This window comes from Myiozetetes cayanensis, unplaced genomic scaffold (genome assembly GCF_022539395.1).
Source record: "Myiozetetes cayanensis isolate MyiCay16 unplaced genomic scaffold, myiCay2020 scf2-11, whole genome shotgun sequence".
Lineage (NCBI taxonomy): Eukaryota > Metazoa > Chordata > Aves > Passeriformes > Tyrannidae > Myiozetetes > Myiozetetes cayanensis.
Window position 1 is genome coordinate 72,945,424 of NW_026087411.1, and position 17,318 is coordinate 72,962,741.

Consider the following 17,318-nt stretch of genomic DNA (forward strand, 5'->3'; position numbering starts at 1 on the left):
CAAGAACTTTTCATATCTGGGAGAATGGAAAGAAACTGTATAACCCTGTTGCTACCTACCACTTCACGCTTTACTGCATTTTTCCATGAAGTAAAGAGGCAATAGATACAGGTGTTTTGCTATCTTTAGTCTGGTGAAATTATATGAATGATCGCATCAAGCTGAAGTAATGTTGTCTTCATGGTTCTCACAGCTAGGGGCTACCTGTTGTAAAGTCTTTAGGAAACTCCTAATTGGCAAGCGCAGGCGCCACAAATCTAATGGCCACACAAAATAGACAGTATAATGAGAGTAATGTGCCAGAATTTTTTATTTAATAAAAAATACTTAAATATAGAACTCCTCTCTGATGTGCTGGAAGAATGACTAATGATAAACTTTTGATATTTTAAACACTATTTTTCAGTAAAATCATCTATATCCCTTAGATTATGTGGGATAACTATGATGCTAAAAAATTTTCAATATTGTCAAATAATTTTCCTTTAAGAATGATACTTTTGTTGCTAAAGACCAAACTTCTGATAATACTATAATAAATTTAAAGCAAAACAAGCAAACAGAAACAAACAAACAAACAAAACCAAACAAAAACAAAAACCAAAACCAAACAACAAAAAGACACTCAGTTTATTCCTAAGTCTGAAAATGTGTGATGAGTTTTATACTAAAGCAATTTCACCATCATTAGAGTTTAAACACGGTGACTTCCATACATAAAACATAAATGCTTGAAGGACACACTGCCGACTTTGTTTCACCATCAAAAACAATTACCATACTTAATTTTTCAGGCTGATTTCCCATTGAGTCTTGTCATTGCTTAAATGGCATACTCTCTCTGAGTTAGAGACTCAAGACTTGCATAAGCCAGGTAAACTTCTGGAAACAGCTAAATCAGAAAGATAAGCAGGAGACATAATTCCCATACGTCTGTCTACAGAAACTTGTAGGGAACAATCTTATTTTTCTCCAGATAGTGAACAACACTTAAAGTTAGGAAATATTCCCACTTTATTTCCATACTTCTTATATGCTTCTAGTTTAAAGCATAATGTTTAATTGTGACCCAGGTCTAACAGTTCTTTCCTCCAAGGAAAAAATCCTCTGCCTTTCAAAGAGGTAGGATTCTGTTAAGTTTATTTTGGTTTCAGAGTTTTGTTTTTCTGTTTCATTTTTCCTTTAATTTAGCTCTATTTACATCTGTTTACTTTTTTTTTTTTTTTTCCCCAGAATAATGGATAATAATGATAGAGGAATTTAGGAAATCCAATTTTAACTAAATTTGCAAAAATTCAATTATTTCCAATTCCAAAGTCAGGAACTATATGTATTTTAAAAACCCAAACCAAACAAAATCACCCTATATTCTAACAGACACATTACACCACTCCAAGGAATTCGACATTTGACTATTTAGTTATAAATATCTAAAAGTAGCCTAGAATTTTATCTACATTATTAGCATTACATACAACACAAGGTCTGTTTTAGAGAATAAAAGAGTAAAATTCATAAAATACTATTGTTACCCAAGTTTTCTTATCCTTCAAGTAATCGTGAAACAAGAATTCAGTGGTGAACTCTGAAATACTATCCTACAGAAACTGCTATTTCATTCCACTGAACATCTGTTGCTAGAATTTTCTACAAAGTTAATAGCCATCATATCGTATTGGCTTTGCTTCCAATGGTATATGTCTCCCTCTTAATTTAGATGATATAAAGGAATTCATAGCATATGGGTCCACATATTTAGCAAATAAATAATTATAATTTTTATATATTTTGCTCATTTAGCATAAAAACTTCCTTTCAAACCTTACAGCCATTTTGGTTCAATATTATTTTATGTTTCTGGGCCTCCAGAAGAAGGGTAAATAGTAATCATGACTGCTAACATTCAATTTTACATCCTATCACTATAACTTCTACTTTTTTTCTCAAGGAAACCTTTCACTGCTAAGTCAAGTGTTCCAAATAGGATGCATGTGTGAAATTACTCAAATAAAATGTTCCTACAGCAGCTTTTCTCTTTTGACTTCAGGGAGAAAAAAAAGCACAAATCAAAACAAAACAAACCAAACAAAAAACCCTCCTCAACAGTTCAGCTGCCGTTTGAACTCATGTTTTAATACACTAGGCACCCTGTAAATTCAGTCACTGATGCTAACGGAAAAGGAGTCATCAGCTAACTTGTACATTTTCAAATTATTACTTGTGTCCAATAATTAGCAAAATCTTTTGACAATGCCGTGGTACCTTCTTGGATTCTTGATTGTATTCCCATTCCCTAGATCCTTATGTTTTGTTCTTTGGGTTGGAGGACTTTGTGGTTTGCATATCTCATGAGAAAACTGCTGCTATGCATTATGGTGAGAGCTACAGTTTTCTTCTCCCCACCAATACTATGCATGTCAGACTAAAACACATGAAGTAAACCAAACTTATATTAAAGTAAATAAACCTTCTGTCCCCGAACACCAAAAACATAAGAGGCACTGATTTTTTTCAAAAGCTTTGAAACATTCAGCTTTATATGTAGAGGAACTCTTTTTTTTAGGCACATTTAATATTATACCACGCTATCACTTGCTAAATAAGTATACAAAGTGTCAAGTCTAGACTTGTGTTTTCTTTTCATGCCACATTTAGAGGATCTAATATCAAAAAAGAATGTTTGGCACTTTTTCTGGAGACTCAACTTTTTTTCAAGCAAGTTACATCATAAAAGCAATTCAGTATTCTTCTCATGTACTATATGTGTTGGTAATTAGCAAAGGCTGTTAAAAATAAGGATGAACTTCTGTATATGGTATCAGTGTAAAGAATCTTTCAAAACTAAATAAAATTTTTCCTCAGGTCATTTTTTTAGAAGCAAGGACTATGGGATTATTTGTTAATGGGTGTTAACACAGTACATAGAAATTAACAAATCACTGTCCACAGTAGACATGAAACAGTATTTTGTGTTGTGTTACAGAACTCTTGATAAAACAGTTGTCAGACATTGACTTATTTAGAGAAGTTGTTTACCCAAGACATATATAAACACAAAATGAGGTAGATGAGATCTACTTTGCTTTTAGTTAAAACCAAATAGATAAAGAGAACTGAAAATTTCTAATGAGAAATGGCACTGTTTTGACTGCAGAGATACCTTCAAAAGCAAATTTCATAGTATGTGCATTTCTAATACTTTAACTTGGCCATTTAGTGTGGAAAAAAAAAAAAGTCACAGAAACTGGTCATGTAAATTTGACTGTATAAAAGAAATCAAAATACATATGACATATCTTCCAGCATCTCCCAGCTTGTTCTGAAGATGAAGGGAATGCAAATGCAACTGCCACAGACAGTAAGAAATCATGATTTAGATAAACAGTGAATGGCATTCAGGCAGATGTCTACAAGTGAAATCTGTGAAACAGAATGAATCAAACAGAACAATTCCAGTCAGTAAAAAATCAAAATAAAGAAGTTCAGTGAGTAAGCTCATTCCAGAAGCCATTCACCAATAAAAACTTGGGAGATTTTACTATTAAAGATCGTTTATGCAGCTGAACCCTCTACAAGAGTTTTAGTGAAGACCTTTGGGATCCTAAGATGCAAGGTACTGTTGAGATTCAAAAGGATATATGGGATCCTGACATGTTTGGACTGTGCAATATTCAGTGTAACATGTAAACAAGTAACTGAAATAAAAAAATCGCAGAAAGAAAAATAGCTTAACGTGAGTTTGAAACAACTTTCCATATATATCCCTCAGATTCTATAAGAGACTGCATTACAGTGCTCCATCAAAACGGAGAGGAAATAAATGTTTTAAAGTATGTAACACTTGCACACAGGAAGCCATAAAAGTGAAGTCAGAATGGGTACAGACTGAATAAGCTGTCTAGCCAACTGCAGATCATGATTTATCTATAGCTATCTAAATTTTAATTCCTGTCTTTGGAATCACACGCTTAAGTAAGTGAGAATGAAGAGATTGAGTTGCTGGTAGTAAGAGACACCAAACTCCTTAAGGATGAGCAGAGTTAAGATTCAGTTCAGCCCTTAAAAATACCTAGGTTCTTGGACAATTAGTGATGAATTGAAGAACCTTGTGATGGCTTTCAGAATAATGAGGAAAAAAAATAACAGAAAGGATGAAAATTTTTAGGCCACCTTCAATTTCATGCAGTACAAGGACACTACTATACTCTTAATTAAAAATAAATAAAATTCCAGTTTGGGTAATCTATAAAGTAACAAGAATTAACATAAAACATACTGATGAAGAAAGTGGTACAAACAAATGCATATTTCAAGATGCTTTCATTGAGGCAGAAGACACCAGACCTACTGCTTTCCTAGAACACCCCACCACCATCAATATCTTCCCTCTGCAGTTTGTCTAGGTCAGCAGAGACAAAAAAAATAAATTTCTTGGCAGAGGAATCCAGAATTCATTGTCTTTAAGTGAACATATTTTTCTTCAACATGCATGCAGAGATACAGCCAATATGAGGTACTCTATCTTCTGTTGGACTGCAAAGGCATCTGGATATGATCTTTTTAGTCAACCTCAGTTAAGTCGTTTCAGTTGTTTGGCTGGCAATAGTTTCTTTGTCATTTTGATGCATGGTAAATAGTATCTGGGATTTACCATCAATATAGAAAGGATTTAGTGAACTGGGGGGGTTCCCCCTAAAATCCAAAGTGGATGTTTATGTTAAAAAATTAAAAGATAAGTTTTCTCTTTGTGATCTCTAATAGTATTATAATAGAGGTTATTATGCAGATGTTGTGCTTGTATGCAGACTTGTAGCCCTTTTGAAAGTTTTGTCTCTCCTTGAACAGCTGAAGGAGATTCAAAGCATGCAGAAGTGATTCAAGCAAATCCTGAGGGGTTAGGATAAGGAGTCCATACAGAGTTGTTTATTTATAAACTATAGACTTTATAAATTGATATTGAACCCAGATAAATCTCTCCTGGAGGCAATCAGAGAGTTTAAAGCATTTTTCCAAGTGTCAAAATGCAAATTGAGAGATTGTTGCTTATCTCATTACTATATATGTCCTTCTTTTAGCCACATATCCTCATCCACAACACTTGGACTATATAGCAGTGATTATGATCTATATCATAACTTCTCAAAATAACTACACAACTTATATGATGACCATAAGAATGAATTATAATTCCAGTATGTTTTGCATTTTTTACATAGAAAACAGATGGAGGACCAATATGCTAGTATAAATGGTATACAGTGCAGTAAACTGTTTAACCAGTTTAAAGCTGTCATCCACATTTTGGGAAAAGTGATACTCAAAAATGTCTGAACATATTTGAAATACCATAGGCAAGTGTTGCCTACAAAGTTTCCAGTTACTGCTGTGCAGGCAAGATGACTGTTCAATTTCCTTGTTATAATACTTAGAAAGATAGACTGAGTGAAAAACATATGCTTAATAATTTGCTCATGGTGCAAAAAAATAAGATATAAGATATAATTATCTTCTTTGGGTGAAGATAACTGAATGATGGAAATCCTAAATTAAAATTTCTCAGGTCTCATGTAAAGGAGAAGAAATTCAGCAAGTAAGCTTTTTAGAACATTCTCATATAACACTAGGATTTCTTGGTATAGCTACACAAACATAGCAGTTAACAAAAAAGCTAAAAAAGCCATGAAAGAGAGAGAAAATTCTTCACATACAGTGTGCCTAGTGCACTTGACAAAAAAACTCTGTGTTCCAAAGGCTGGCACAGTTGCTTTCTGATTACAATAAAGATGATCTCTAGCATTAACAGGGACTTCCTTTTCAACCAGAAAAAATTATATGAAAAGGAAAAGATTATATGGAATATTTGGAAGCAAACAACTAAGAGTCATAAACTGCAACCTGGTTTAAAAGAAATAGAATGTTCTGTTTTTGAAATAATAGTTATAGAATAATTTTTGAAAGTGTGGTATTTTTTGTGTGCTTTTATCCTTGTCTACTTACATGACATTTTATAGTAGAGTGACAATATCCCCGCTTGCATTACAACTGAGGCAAAATTAAATCTTTGTGTTACAATTGAGGTGAAATTATCTTAAGACTGTAAGACTGTAAGAGAAGCAGATTTCAGGGTTGGCATCTGGATTGCCCTACTGGATGATGAATTTATTCCTGCAAACACCTCACAGTATATGCTGTAGTTCTCTAGGGAGACCTCGGGTGATATAATTCTCGTAGGAAGAATGCTTGTTAAGAATAAAGGCTAAATATCTTAACTTCCAACTTGAAAAAATATCAACACAGTAATTTAGGAATGAGAGCTCCATAGTAACTGGAAAAGTAGTTTTCTCTCATTTCTTTCTATCAAGATAGTTTTCAAGAAGTAGCTTGAAACTCAATCAGACAAGCTTAAGGACAGAAATCAGCTGATCAAGAAATATAAAATAAAAATGAAGACTGATGAGATGTAAAAGGATATGCATGCACTCCAGAGAGAGATAATGCTCAGGCGTCTGTTCAAGTTTGAAGCAGCAGGCTATTCCTAAGCTTCTTCACAGAGAAAAGCCTAAGATAAATGTTCAGTTACCAACACATTAGATTTTGCAGAGAACAAAATTAGGAAACGTCTGTTTCATGCACACAGACTAATGGAAAAGAAAGAACAATATGTGTCTGTGAAGTTGATATACAACACTGTAAGAAAACAGAATGTTGCTTTGAACTGAAACTATGGTTTGCACCAACAGACAGAAATCAAAAGAAATTCAACTATTTGAGATTTCTCATTATACAGATCAGAAAATGTTGTGTACTTGACATAACTCCAAAAAGGAGTTGGCAAAACTTACTGCAGTATTATTTTTCCTTCTAATCACATGTAAACTGTGAATTTAACTGGGATTCCAAATCAAAGAAACAAGTTAAGGCAGAGACATAACGGGAAGGTATTGGAATGCAACAAGATTTCAGATGACACAAGACACTGTTAGCAGACACACAAACACACTGCTATCTGGCATCAGAAACAGATCTATGACTGTTGTCACAAGAGAAAAAAATATTATGTGAATTTCTCAGTTCACAGAAAATTAATAGGCTTAGTGTCAGGCAGACTGGGTTTATCTATCAGTCATCAGTCTGTACAACAAAGAAAGGAACTTTTAGAGACTAACCACCGTAACTACTGAGATTCAACAATTGAAACAAACAAGATTAAGAGGTTTTTATATCTATGGAGAAATCATGGCCTACTATAACTCCCACAAAGAATGACAATTAAAGAAAACACTGTGTACAACACATATAGGATCTTCCTACCCACAATGAAAAATTGATACTTTCATAAGTAGAGCCATCTTTTTTGGGGGAACTACAAGAGGAGAATGAAATAGAAAATCTCTCCAGTTAACACATAAATTTCTTCTAGCTTTTTGTTTTGTAGAGTATCAAAAGATTCCAGGTCCTTATATCTGGTTCTCAAAATGGAAGGAAAATCCAATGCTCTTTCAAATAAAGAAAAAAACTGATAAATATTTATATTCCATTTCTCCTCTTTTATGCATAATATATTACTCTATGATAGTCTTTCCAGGAATTCATTCTTAAAGATTCTTGAACCTTTTAGTAATTTCTTCATCTTTCCCTAAATGTGACCATACTATTAATTACTGAGTGAAGTCCAGCTAGCACAATGGTACTTTCCATTTTCAATGTACCAACCTCTTACACTCCAACATTGTTTAGAGGACGTGGTGAAACAATAAAATCACAAAACATTTGACAGAAAAATGGGAGGTTTAAATTTAAAAATAAGTATTCTATACTGAATACTCTGGTGAGCTGTAATTATAAAACATCATATCGTAAAAGACAGACTAAGTACTGTGCCAAACATAGGTACACCTTATTATGAAATACGTAGTAATTATTATGAAACACTGGTAGTTAAACATTCATTATGGAAGGATTGTTATGAAGTAGAAATCTTCTTAATAAGACACTCTAGGTGAAAGCTATTAATTTAGTGGCATACAGTCCAACAGTTTCACAACACTGGGACTGAAAAATACATCAGATGTGCAATGCCTAACATATAATCTGTGCTGAAAATACATATCACTATGCTACAAAGTCCTCTTCATTACCACACTTCAAAATATCTCCTTTTACATGACAGATACATTTTATGAGTTGTATTTGCAAAAAGCTCTTTTACTTTTGAATAATGTTCCTCTCTCTGTTTAGTATTCAGCACGAGATTTAATTTTAACTTAGACCTGTTTCTCTATATGAGGGATAGTGCTGGAAAATGCTATTACATACTATTAAGTTATTCTGCATTATTAATAAAATCTGTAGATTGTTTTACATAATTCTACATCTTTTATTTCTAAGTGTGTTATCAATATTTCATTGTACAAGTTAAGAATTATTGAAAATCTCTAGATCTGAAGGCTAATATAAATTTAGGTGTAAAAAGATATCTTACACAACTCTACAAAAAACAATCCTCTGCTCAGTATAAAAGATATTTCATATTGATTTACAATAAAGATAATGCTTCCAATTTTATAAGAAATTCATGGTGTTGCTTTCAAAAACAAGTGACAAAAAAATTTCAGCAGTATTGGTCTACTATCTAGTACTTCTGTATAAAAATAAACATTATTTCCATTTCTGCTAGAGAGTTCAAGTGGTTGAATCGCTTAATTAAAAAAAAAAAAGGGCTTCAAGACAATCAATCTTTCCTAAAAATATGTCAAGACACATTTTGAAAGCATAAGTAAGAATCCAGCCATACAACTCCTACTAACATTAGTGGGAGCTGCCTGTCAAAAGCACTATGCATCATGCTGAATATGTCCTTCAGTGATAACAGTAGGGTTAAAACTTTTGGACATACACATAAATATTTTACATGAGGCATTTCACAAGATAACAGTTGTGATTTATGCTTGGCTGTGCTTTCAGAGGTATTTATCACAGGAACACCTCAGAAATGAGTGTACTCTCTGGTTATATAGTCCACTAAAATCTACTGTTCTTTCAAGAAACTTTCTTCATAAGTCTTGCTCTTTAAAGCAGACTTTTGAAGAAGGCACACAGCAAAGTTATTCATTACACAATATGTTTCAGTGTTATCTATATTACTTCAACACCTCATGTACTTTATGTACAGGTGCTAAATTACTTTTAAACTGCCTTCTGAAAATATTGCTTCTCCCTAGTAAAGGAATGATACAACTTCTCTAAAATGAAACAGAGAGTATCAAAGACAGATGGAGAATCCTGATACTAACTACAGCACAAAAGAGAAAGAAAAACATAAAGATTCTACTGTGAACCACAGAATTAAATCATAGGAATCTCAGGACTGAAGTGAGACTGCATTAATAACTCAAACAAAAAGACTCCATCTTATTAAGAGATAAAAGACATTATAGTTTATATGCATTTGATTAAAAAAAATTACAAGTGACTACTAGGAGGAATCTGCAAAAGAGGTCAATTTATAACCCCGGGAATCACTGATTTACTGTTCCGAATTTTCTTTTGCTGTCACAGCAAAAGCCAAAGTTTGTATATAATACTACCTCTGTGAGCATCTGGACTCAGACTTAATAAATTAACAAGAAATATTTATTTTTTTCTGCTTGTCTGTGTTGAAGAAAACAGATAAAAAAGTGTTATATAAAAACAGTTTATAATTTAATAATTAATGTATTCAGTTTCTTAATTTCGGAACCTCAACTAAGCTTCCAAATATATTCCACTCTGAGACTTCAAATTCTGTGAAGTATCTCAGGGATTTTTCCTAGCACATAATTAGAAAACCCACCAAAACTAACTGCTCTTACCCTGCTTCTAAGATACTAACTGTTTTGTATACAGGTAGAGGCCCAGTTTGGACATCTAGAATTAACATGGGCAACTGAGTACTCAATTTGAGATTAAGCACCATAGCATAAAAAGAAATTGGGCTAACAAATCATGTCAATCATGTTTCTAAATGCAGACATATTGGGAAAAGATATTTTAAAACTTTCTACTGTTTCTAAATCTGTAAATAAAAGAAGAAAGCTAGCTAGCATACTCAGGACTTAGTGAAATAAACTGGACACTTAGTATGGCAGTGGAGAATATTAATAGTGAGAACCCTTATCATTAATTATTCTTCTGTACATCATGAAGTTTAAATATAAGAGCATGAAAGAAAATTTTTGTGACTTTTGACAATTATTAGTAAGAAAAAAGTGGTAACAATTGCCAAAAAAATCACAAAAGTTGACATGTTACCTGGCTATGACAAAGAGCACACAACTGACACCCAAGTAAGCCAGCAGAATATACATCCAGATATCAGGGGAGAGAGGATTCAGGAAGGAGAAGACGCCCGGGTTTGTACCATTGGGCTTGCGGTACAAAATACTTATTCCGAGAGTCATAAAGGGCTTGGAAAAGTCGATGACCTTCTCACGAACATAGGTAATTGCCAAGGGTGCAACTGCAAGGTCAGCTTTCTGTTAACAGAAATACAAAAAGAGAAACAGGCCATGAGTCAGAAGAAACAGGTTGAAGCAGACAATCAAATTATTCAAAACACAAGCTTTATATGGAGGAGGTTTGGTCTTGTACTAGGTAGCCTGAAATTTAAAACTCTCTTTTCCCTATGAGCAAGGAAACAGATTTATTCTACCTCCTCATTCCTAAACTGACATAGTAGTATTTAGAGAAAATTAAAAACACTATCACAGGGATAGAAGTGAAGGAAATAATTGCATCTTGCAGAAAATATGGACATCCATTATCACATACTTTAAAACTTTTTAAAATGCACGTTTCAACATATGTCTTCTCTTGTCACTGCTTCACTGTGCTCTTTAGAAGCAAATATATTTGTGAAGCAGATGTGAATATGCTTGTACAAGTATAGGGAAAGAGCCAGGAGGCAGTTCTTCCTATTTTAGTATAAAAGAATTAGTACCAAATGAAGAGCATTTTAAAATTTGAAAATGCTACACCTGAAAGGCTGCTGAGTAAGTTCTAATAAAGTACAATTGTTCTTACTAGTTTATGAGAATCACTACAAAACTTATAGATAGCCATTAATCAGTTGGAGAACTTAAAACTAAATCATATAATGGAATGCATTTTGTCAATTTACATTTAATTTTAGTTATTATAGTAATAGATTAGTGGATGATATACACTATTCTTTTAATCAAAATTTAATAGAAATCATAGTGACAAGAAATCTACAGTATCTACTTAATCTCTGTCAAAAGCTCTTGAAATAATCCTGTGCACATGTGTATGTGAGTGTGCATGCACACGTATGAAAAGGGAAAGTTCAGAGTGAGAAATCATATAGTACAAGACTCGAAAAGCAGTAAACTAAGAATTTCTTTTAAACTATATGTAAATATAGATACGCAATGACAGAAATTATATAGCTACTGTGGAAAACTGTTGCCCAAGCACTGTACCTCTGTAACATAGCTGCAAATAACACCATTTTCATAACACCTGTTCTAAACCAAGATACGGAGATTTTATTCCCAATAAAATAATATAAATTCATACATTTCTGTACTTTTTTGCTCAGTTGGTATTGTGTATACTCTGTAACCCTCAAAATCCCACACAATTTTGTAACATTTCAGTGTTTCCTTTATTTTTGTTGTCTTACCTTACACAAAGCTCTGCTATGGACTATTGATGTTATGAGCATTTATATAGTTAGATCTACTGTAGTTGGTTACAAGGTAAAACACTGTTGGTACTTTTCATTTAAATACTGGCTGAAAAAAATATATGCACTTCATTTCCATTGGTATTAAGAACCTAGAGGTATTAATCAAACCAGCAAGGCTTTATTCCACAGTGGATGACTTTTTATGGACTGTGTATTATTGATGATATTTCAGCTGATGCAGAAAGAAAATGGTAAAGTAAGAAACTTAAATTAGTTTGCATTAAAAGTCGTAGATAAATATGTTGAAGTTTGCAAAACATAAGAACTCAAACTATGTGGGGCAACTAGCAGACCTTAAGAGTCTGAAGCCAACTCCCTAGAAACTGTCAGCAGATGCAGCTGGACAAAGAAAACAAATCTTTTGGAAGGCTACTGGCAGTTGTGAATTTTGGTCTTATAATTTTAACAGAATCTTAGTGAGTAACAAATAATTTGTTTTCAAAAATACTATAGGAAATCCAACCCTTTGTCATTAGGTGGAAACAAAACCATACGCAAGTGAACATAAGTTATAACTATCTGTAGTGGAGCCAAGCTACAGATGAAATGAGAAAAATAACCGATCAAGAAATAATATATCTCATACAACAGAACAGGACAATCAAATATCCAAGCCTGAGAGCACAGATATAAAATTTATGCACATAACTAGACATCTCAAGATTCTCTTCGGAGCTTTAGTAATTGTTTCAATATTCTTGAACTAGAATATTATTGTAAGAAGAAAAATTAAGCATCTAACAAAAAGAAAATCCAGAATCCTTACTAACTGAGGAAAAATAGCGGCTAGAAATACTGACCTAAAAATGTGATGCTGCCATATGTAACCACTTTTGTTAATATACGTATGTCTAAAATACTCAATTCTCCTGGCAATTGTTTCATTCTGAAAGCAACACTACTTGAAAGTAAGAAAAATCAGGAACCAAGTTTCAAGAAATGCAGTACCAGTGTCTCCTACATTTATCTGCAATGAAAAAATACAAGAGAATTCTCTGTTGCTTATTTCTCAGTATGAATTGGAGAGGAATGATTTAAAGTTAGGATTTTATCAATCTACTTTTAGTACATCCTAAAATGGTTTTCTGATAAGTTCTATTTCAAAGAGTATTTATGTCACTTGGCAATGATTGATGAGTCCAGTTTTTAGAATGAATGTATGCATGTTTCTATTCTTTAAAGGAAAAAAAGAAAGATTTATCTATCTGAAAACACAATCTTAAATAGTATTTATTCCTGACCTTAGAGTTCTTGAAATGAAAGCCATTTTATGATAGCATCCAAGGACTAGTAATGGTAAACTAGATGCTACAGAGAAAAATTCTGTGCCAAGTAGAGGTTACAACAGCAATTAGAAACAAGTCTGATGAAGACATTCCAGCACAAGGTGTAGTCTTGAGCAAAATGGAAGTGTTGTACAGCCATATTATGTGCTTAAGGACTGCACTGCAGAGGATAACGTGTGGTTATTCATCCTTTCCCTTCCCACCCTGCACCACCTCCTAGACCTGCTCTATGAACTCAGGAGCTTCTGACAAGCCTTGACCAAACCAGCTGAGAGGTGAAGCTTCCACTGGTCATAACAGTAGGGCAGTAAAGTGTCCCTTGGCAGCACCAGGACCTCTTGCATGGTACATATGAGAATATCTTGACCATAACAAGCTATCTGACCAAGGTGGGGACAAAGGATAAGCATTTATCTTCACAGACATAAAGCTTCCCCGTTTTGCTACTATTTGCAGTTGTAAGAAGTTAATTTGTCAACAAAAAACTCAAGGTATATCCCTGATTATTTTCTGCTACAGAAGTGCCTATAGCAGGTTAAAACCATCCACCTTTGCTTTTTCATTTACATTTTACTTCCAAGCAGCTTGGTGACTAACTATTTTACATGAAGTAGTATTCAAAGAATAAAAAGGAGGACATTTTTTCATTTTTACAGGGCTGAAATTTGGTACATAACCTCTAAGAGGAGAGATTTTAAAATTATACTGCATTCAATCTATGCATACAGTTACAAATAACTTTGGCAAGAAATCTGCAAGTAAACATGAAGTAGTGTATGGTCATAGCATGCCATGCTATGTAAGTGGGTATTTGCAGATATTGATATTTTGTCTGTGAAAATTAACTCTATAATATATAACCCAGATAAAAAATCACATTAATTTGAGAGGAAATGGGATTTTGGAAGCATTTTATGGCTTCTACTAATAACATTAGGGGAAGGAAATACAAACACAGATTGTATTTTCTTTTGATAATAATTCTCTGAAAAGCTTTTGTCTCACCTATTTTACTCGAATGAAGATTTTAAATACAATCTAAATATGCAAACTGTAAAATGAGTATGAGCTATTTTTAATTAGATTCTATAACTACAGAATATTCAGCCATAATAATGGAGTTTTTTAGCTAATGTAAATGGAGTCTTCCTGTAAGAATTTTGCTGCTAACATTTTGCATCGATGTAGTAACTATGAATGCTTATATTAAAAATACAAGTGGAGTCATACACTATCTATTCTCAGTTGTTTATAAGTTCAGTACAATCATATTGTAATAGTATAATATACACAAAACTATGCATACACTGAAAATGCATTTTAGTAATTTTACTTCTATATAGGCAGCGATACACTTCCTACCAGTAATTACTTTTAAAAATAAAGGAAGATATTTTCTAAAAGGAAAAATTCATAAGGCTTCTGTTTAATCCACTACGTCTCTTCAGCTTAAGACCCAAAGTCAAAATGTAAACTTCTTCAGCCACCTCAAATTTTTGGGATTGTTAACCTGATTGTGGAATTTCAGTTACATTCCCTTTGGAGAAAATTCATCCTTAAGATAAAAAGAGGAAGGCTAAAGCCCAGCTTCAATTCTTTAAACCTATCTAACAGACTCAATGCACAAAGAGCTTATGCATTATTCCTGTCCACAGAAGTGCAGTTCCCTGCCACTGATTTGAAAAACTAAAACTGTAATTTGCTTTTAAGCTTACAGTCTATCCTAAACTGCCTTGTTCATGCTGCTACATTACAGAAAATACACCCTGTGAGAAGGTTTTGGTCTTGTCACAAGATCTTCATTTCCTTTGAATCCACTAGGACTTTATTAGGAAATCATTACTATTTTTAATTTCATTAGCTACTTACATTACTTTGAGATAAATTGTTTTTCTATTACCTTTCACAAGATCAACATATAACTCAGGTGGGAGAGACATTAGGAGGTCTCTAGTGCAATTTTCTGTTCTAAGCATCTACATGATCAGACTGGGTTGCTCTGGGCTTTACCCAGTCAGTGTTGAAAAACTCCAAGGGTGGTTTTCTTCTTCTGGATAAGCTAGTCCACTGGTTGTCTATCCACAGAGTGAAAAAGTTTCTACAGACAAGCAGTGGAAGCAGGCTGTTTAGAGAGATTATGTGATTTCCACCCTTAGAGGTTCTCAATATATGCTTGTTGCCTTTTGTCTTCCTGCCAGGTTCCTCTGTGAAAACCCCAGATGAATAATAAATGGGCCAGTCTTCGCAAGCGAAGATCCGGGGAAGGTCTTTACACCTTCCAGCCTGCGCATTGGATTTTTTAGGTGAGACACAGTGTGCGCGGAACTGAGCCCACCCTTTAATCCTAAAGTTCATCTGCCGGGGCCAAGCGAGCTTGGACGGTGGCAGCGAGGTCCTTAGGACGTAGGTGGGTTGCCTTTAAGGGCTAACGAGCTCCATCTGCCCAGGAGTGGCCCTGACCGGGAATCGAACCCGGGTCTCCGCGGTGATAGCGCGGCGCCTTTACCGCTAGACCACCAGGGGCTCCAGATGAAGCTTCTTGATAATCTCCTCACGGGTCCTGGAAAACAGCTACAAGAAATTACTACCTTTGCCAAATGTGAGTAGCATACCATAAAGATCAAAAAAGGTCCATATTTGATAGCTGAATTTAGATGTCATACCTTCTTATTTGTGGGATCCTGACTTGTATAATTTAAAATTTAGTTTCTAACAATATAAAATATAGATGGAGTGGCAGTTAGATGGAATAGCAGTTGTTACTTTATTAACATGATAAAGTACTTTAACATAAAAAAATGACATATTATGACAGTTTCAATAGATACAGGCTCAAGTAACACATTTGAAATAGCTGTTGAGCTATTTCTCAATATTTACTGTTCAGCAACAGTAAGTTACTGAAAGACAGTAGTTTACTCAGATTCATTTTACTGACACAGTAATATTACATGACTGTTTCCTTTCTTTAGACTTTCTTGTCTAATTCTTTTCTTGGCAAAGTCTTGAACAATTGTGGTAACTAATGGTTGTTTGCTACAATCCCTTTAGAGTCCTTAGAGGAGGGTGCTGATCTAGTAACCTACAGGATCATCTACCTAGAGATCCACATCTTCTAAACAAAAACAAAAAAGAAAGGCAAAAGGTTTTGCAGAGGAAATTTGCCTGCTGCCCACTACTACAGAAGCAACTTTTTATGTGAATTTAACTAGACAAAAATGTTTGGAATCTTTCCTACACTGGTTTTAAATAGGATAAAGTATATCTTTTGATCAACCTAGCATTGTCTAGAACTGGCTTTTGGCATTGTTTTCTGTTTGTTCCTTTGTTGTTATCTGAATAATGAATCAAGGAAAAATGCTAGCACTAAACCATCATGAACTCTTTAATAGTTAATTTACAATATTTCCTCTTATTCAGGTTTATTCTAGTCATATCTTATTTGGCTATGCCAACATGGATTAGATTTAATAGCTGAATAGATGGAACAAGAGTACTCATTCAAAGTACTCACAAAGTCTCTATTTGTTGATTTACAGGACACTTTCACTAAAGTATTTTGCACCAACTTCAGTCTAATCAACAGTTGCAGAAATTGTATATAAGAAGACTAGAGGCAGTAGACCATAAAACTGTATGCACCAGGAAGATGGGTGACTATAAATTTCAACAATAAAAAAATCTCAGACTTAATTCTTATCACTTCACTCTGGGAATTTTGCACAAAGGGCTCTTCTAATTGTTAGAAGAGCAAGATTCACATGCTCACAGAAAAAGCAAACTGACAAACACATTATTTACAAGACAGTGTATATATGGTAGCAGAGTACAGGAAAGAAAAACTCTCCCATTATGAAAAATAACATAAGAGTACTTAAACTATTTCAGTTCTTCTTTGCTGCTTAATATCCTTTTTTTTTTCCTAACATTATATTTTTGTACTAGAGATGGCTACTAAATATTAAAATATTAGACACTATGCCCCAGCACAACTTCCTGAAATAAAGTACAGAGGTAACATTGATTCCTTGTTTATAGCTAGCATTTTTATCATACTTTCCAGATTTACTGCAACTCCCTGGAAGCGCTGGGTTTTTTTCCAGTTGCTAACCAGCTGTGTCACCTAAACCTTTAATTACTGCACTCAGAACACAAAAAAACTCCTATAACTTTTCATTTTGACATAAATTCTGTTCTAAAACAGATGAGGTTTTATCAAATTGTTTCAGTGAACTCATTTCATCATGCAATAAAGTTTGACTTGTGACAAATTTGACTTACTT

At 33.7% G+C, this 17,318-nt stretch overlaps 1 protein-coding gene across 5 annotated transcripts in view; it reads right to left on the bottom strand.

Annotated features, from left to right (window-relative positions):
- GRIK2 (glutamate ionotropic receptor kainate type subunit 2) overlaps window positions 1–17,318 on the bottom strand; it is a 363,996-nt gene that overhangs the window by 118,838 nt on the left and 227,840 nt on the right. For all 5 annotated transcript variants that reach the window (XM_050316539.1, XM_050316538.1, XM_050316541.1 and 2 more), the window contains one exon: window positions 10,291–10,514. In XM_050316539.1, the coding sequence (XP_050172496.1) occupies window positions 10,291–10,514 (224 nt within the window). The remainder of the gene's footprint in view (window positions 1–10,290; window positions 10,515–17,318) is intronic.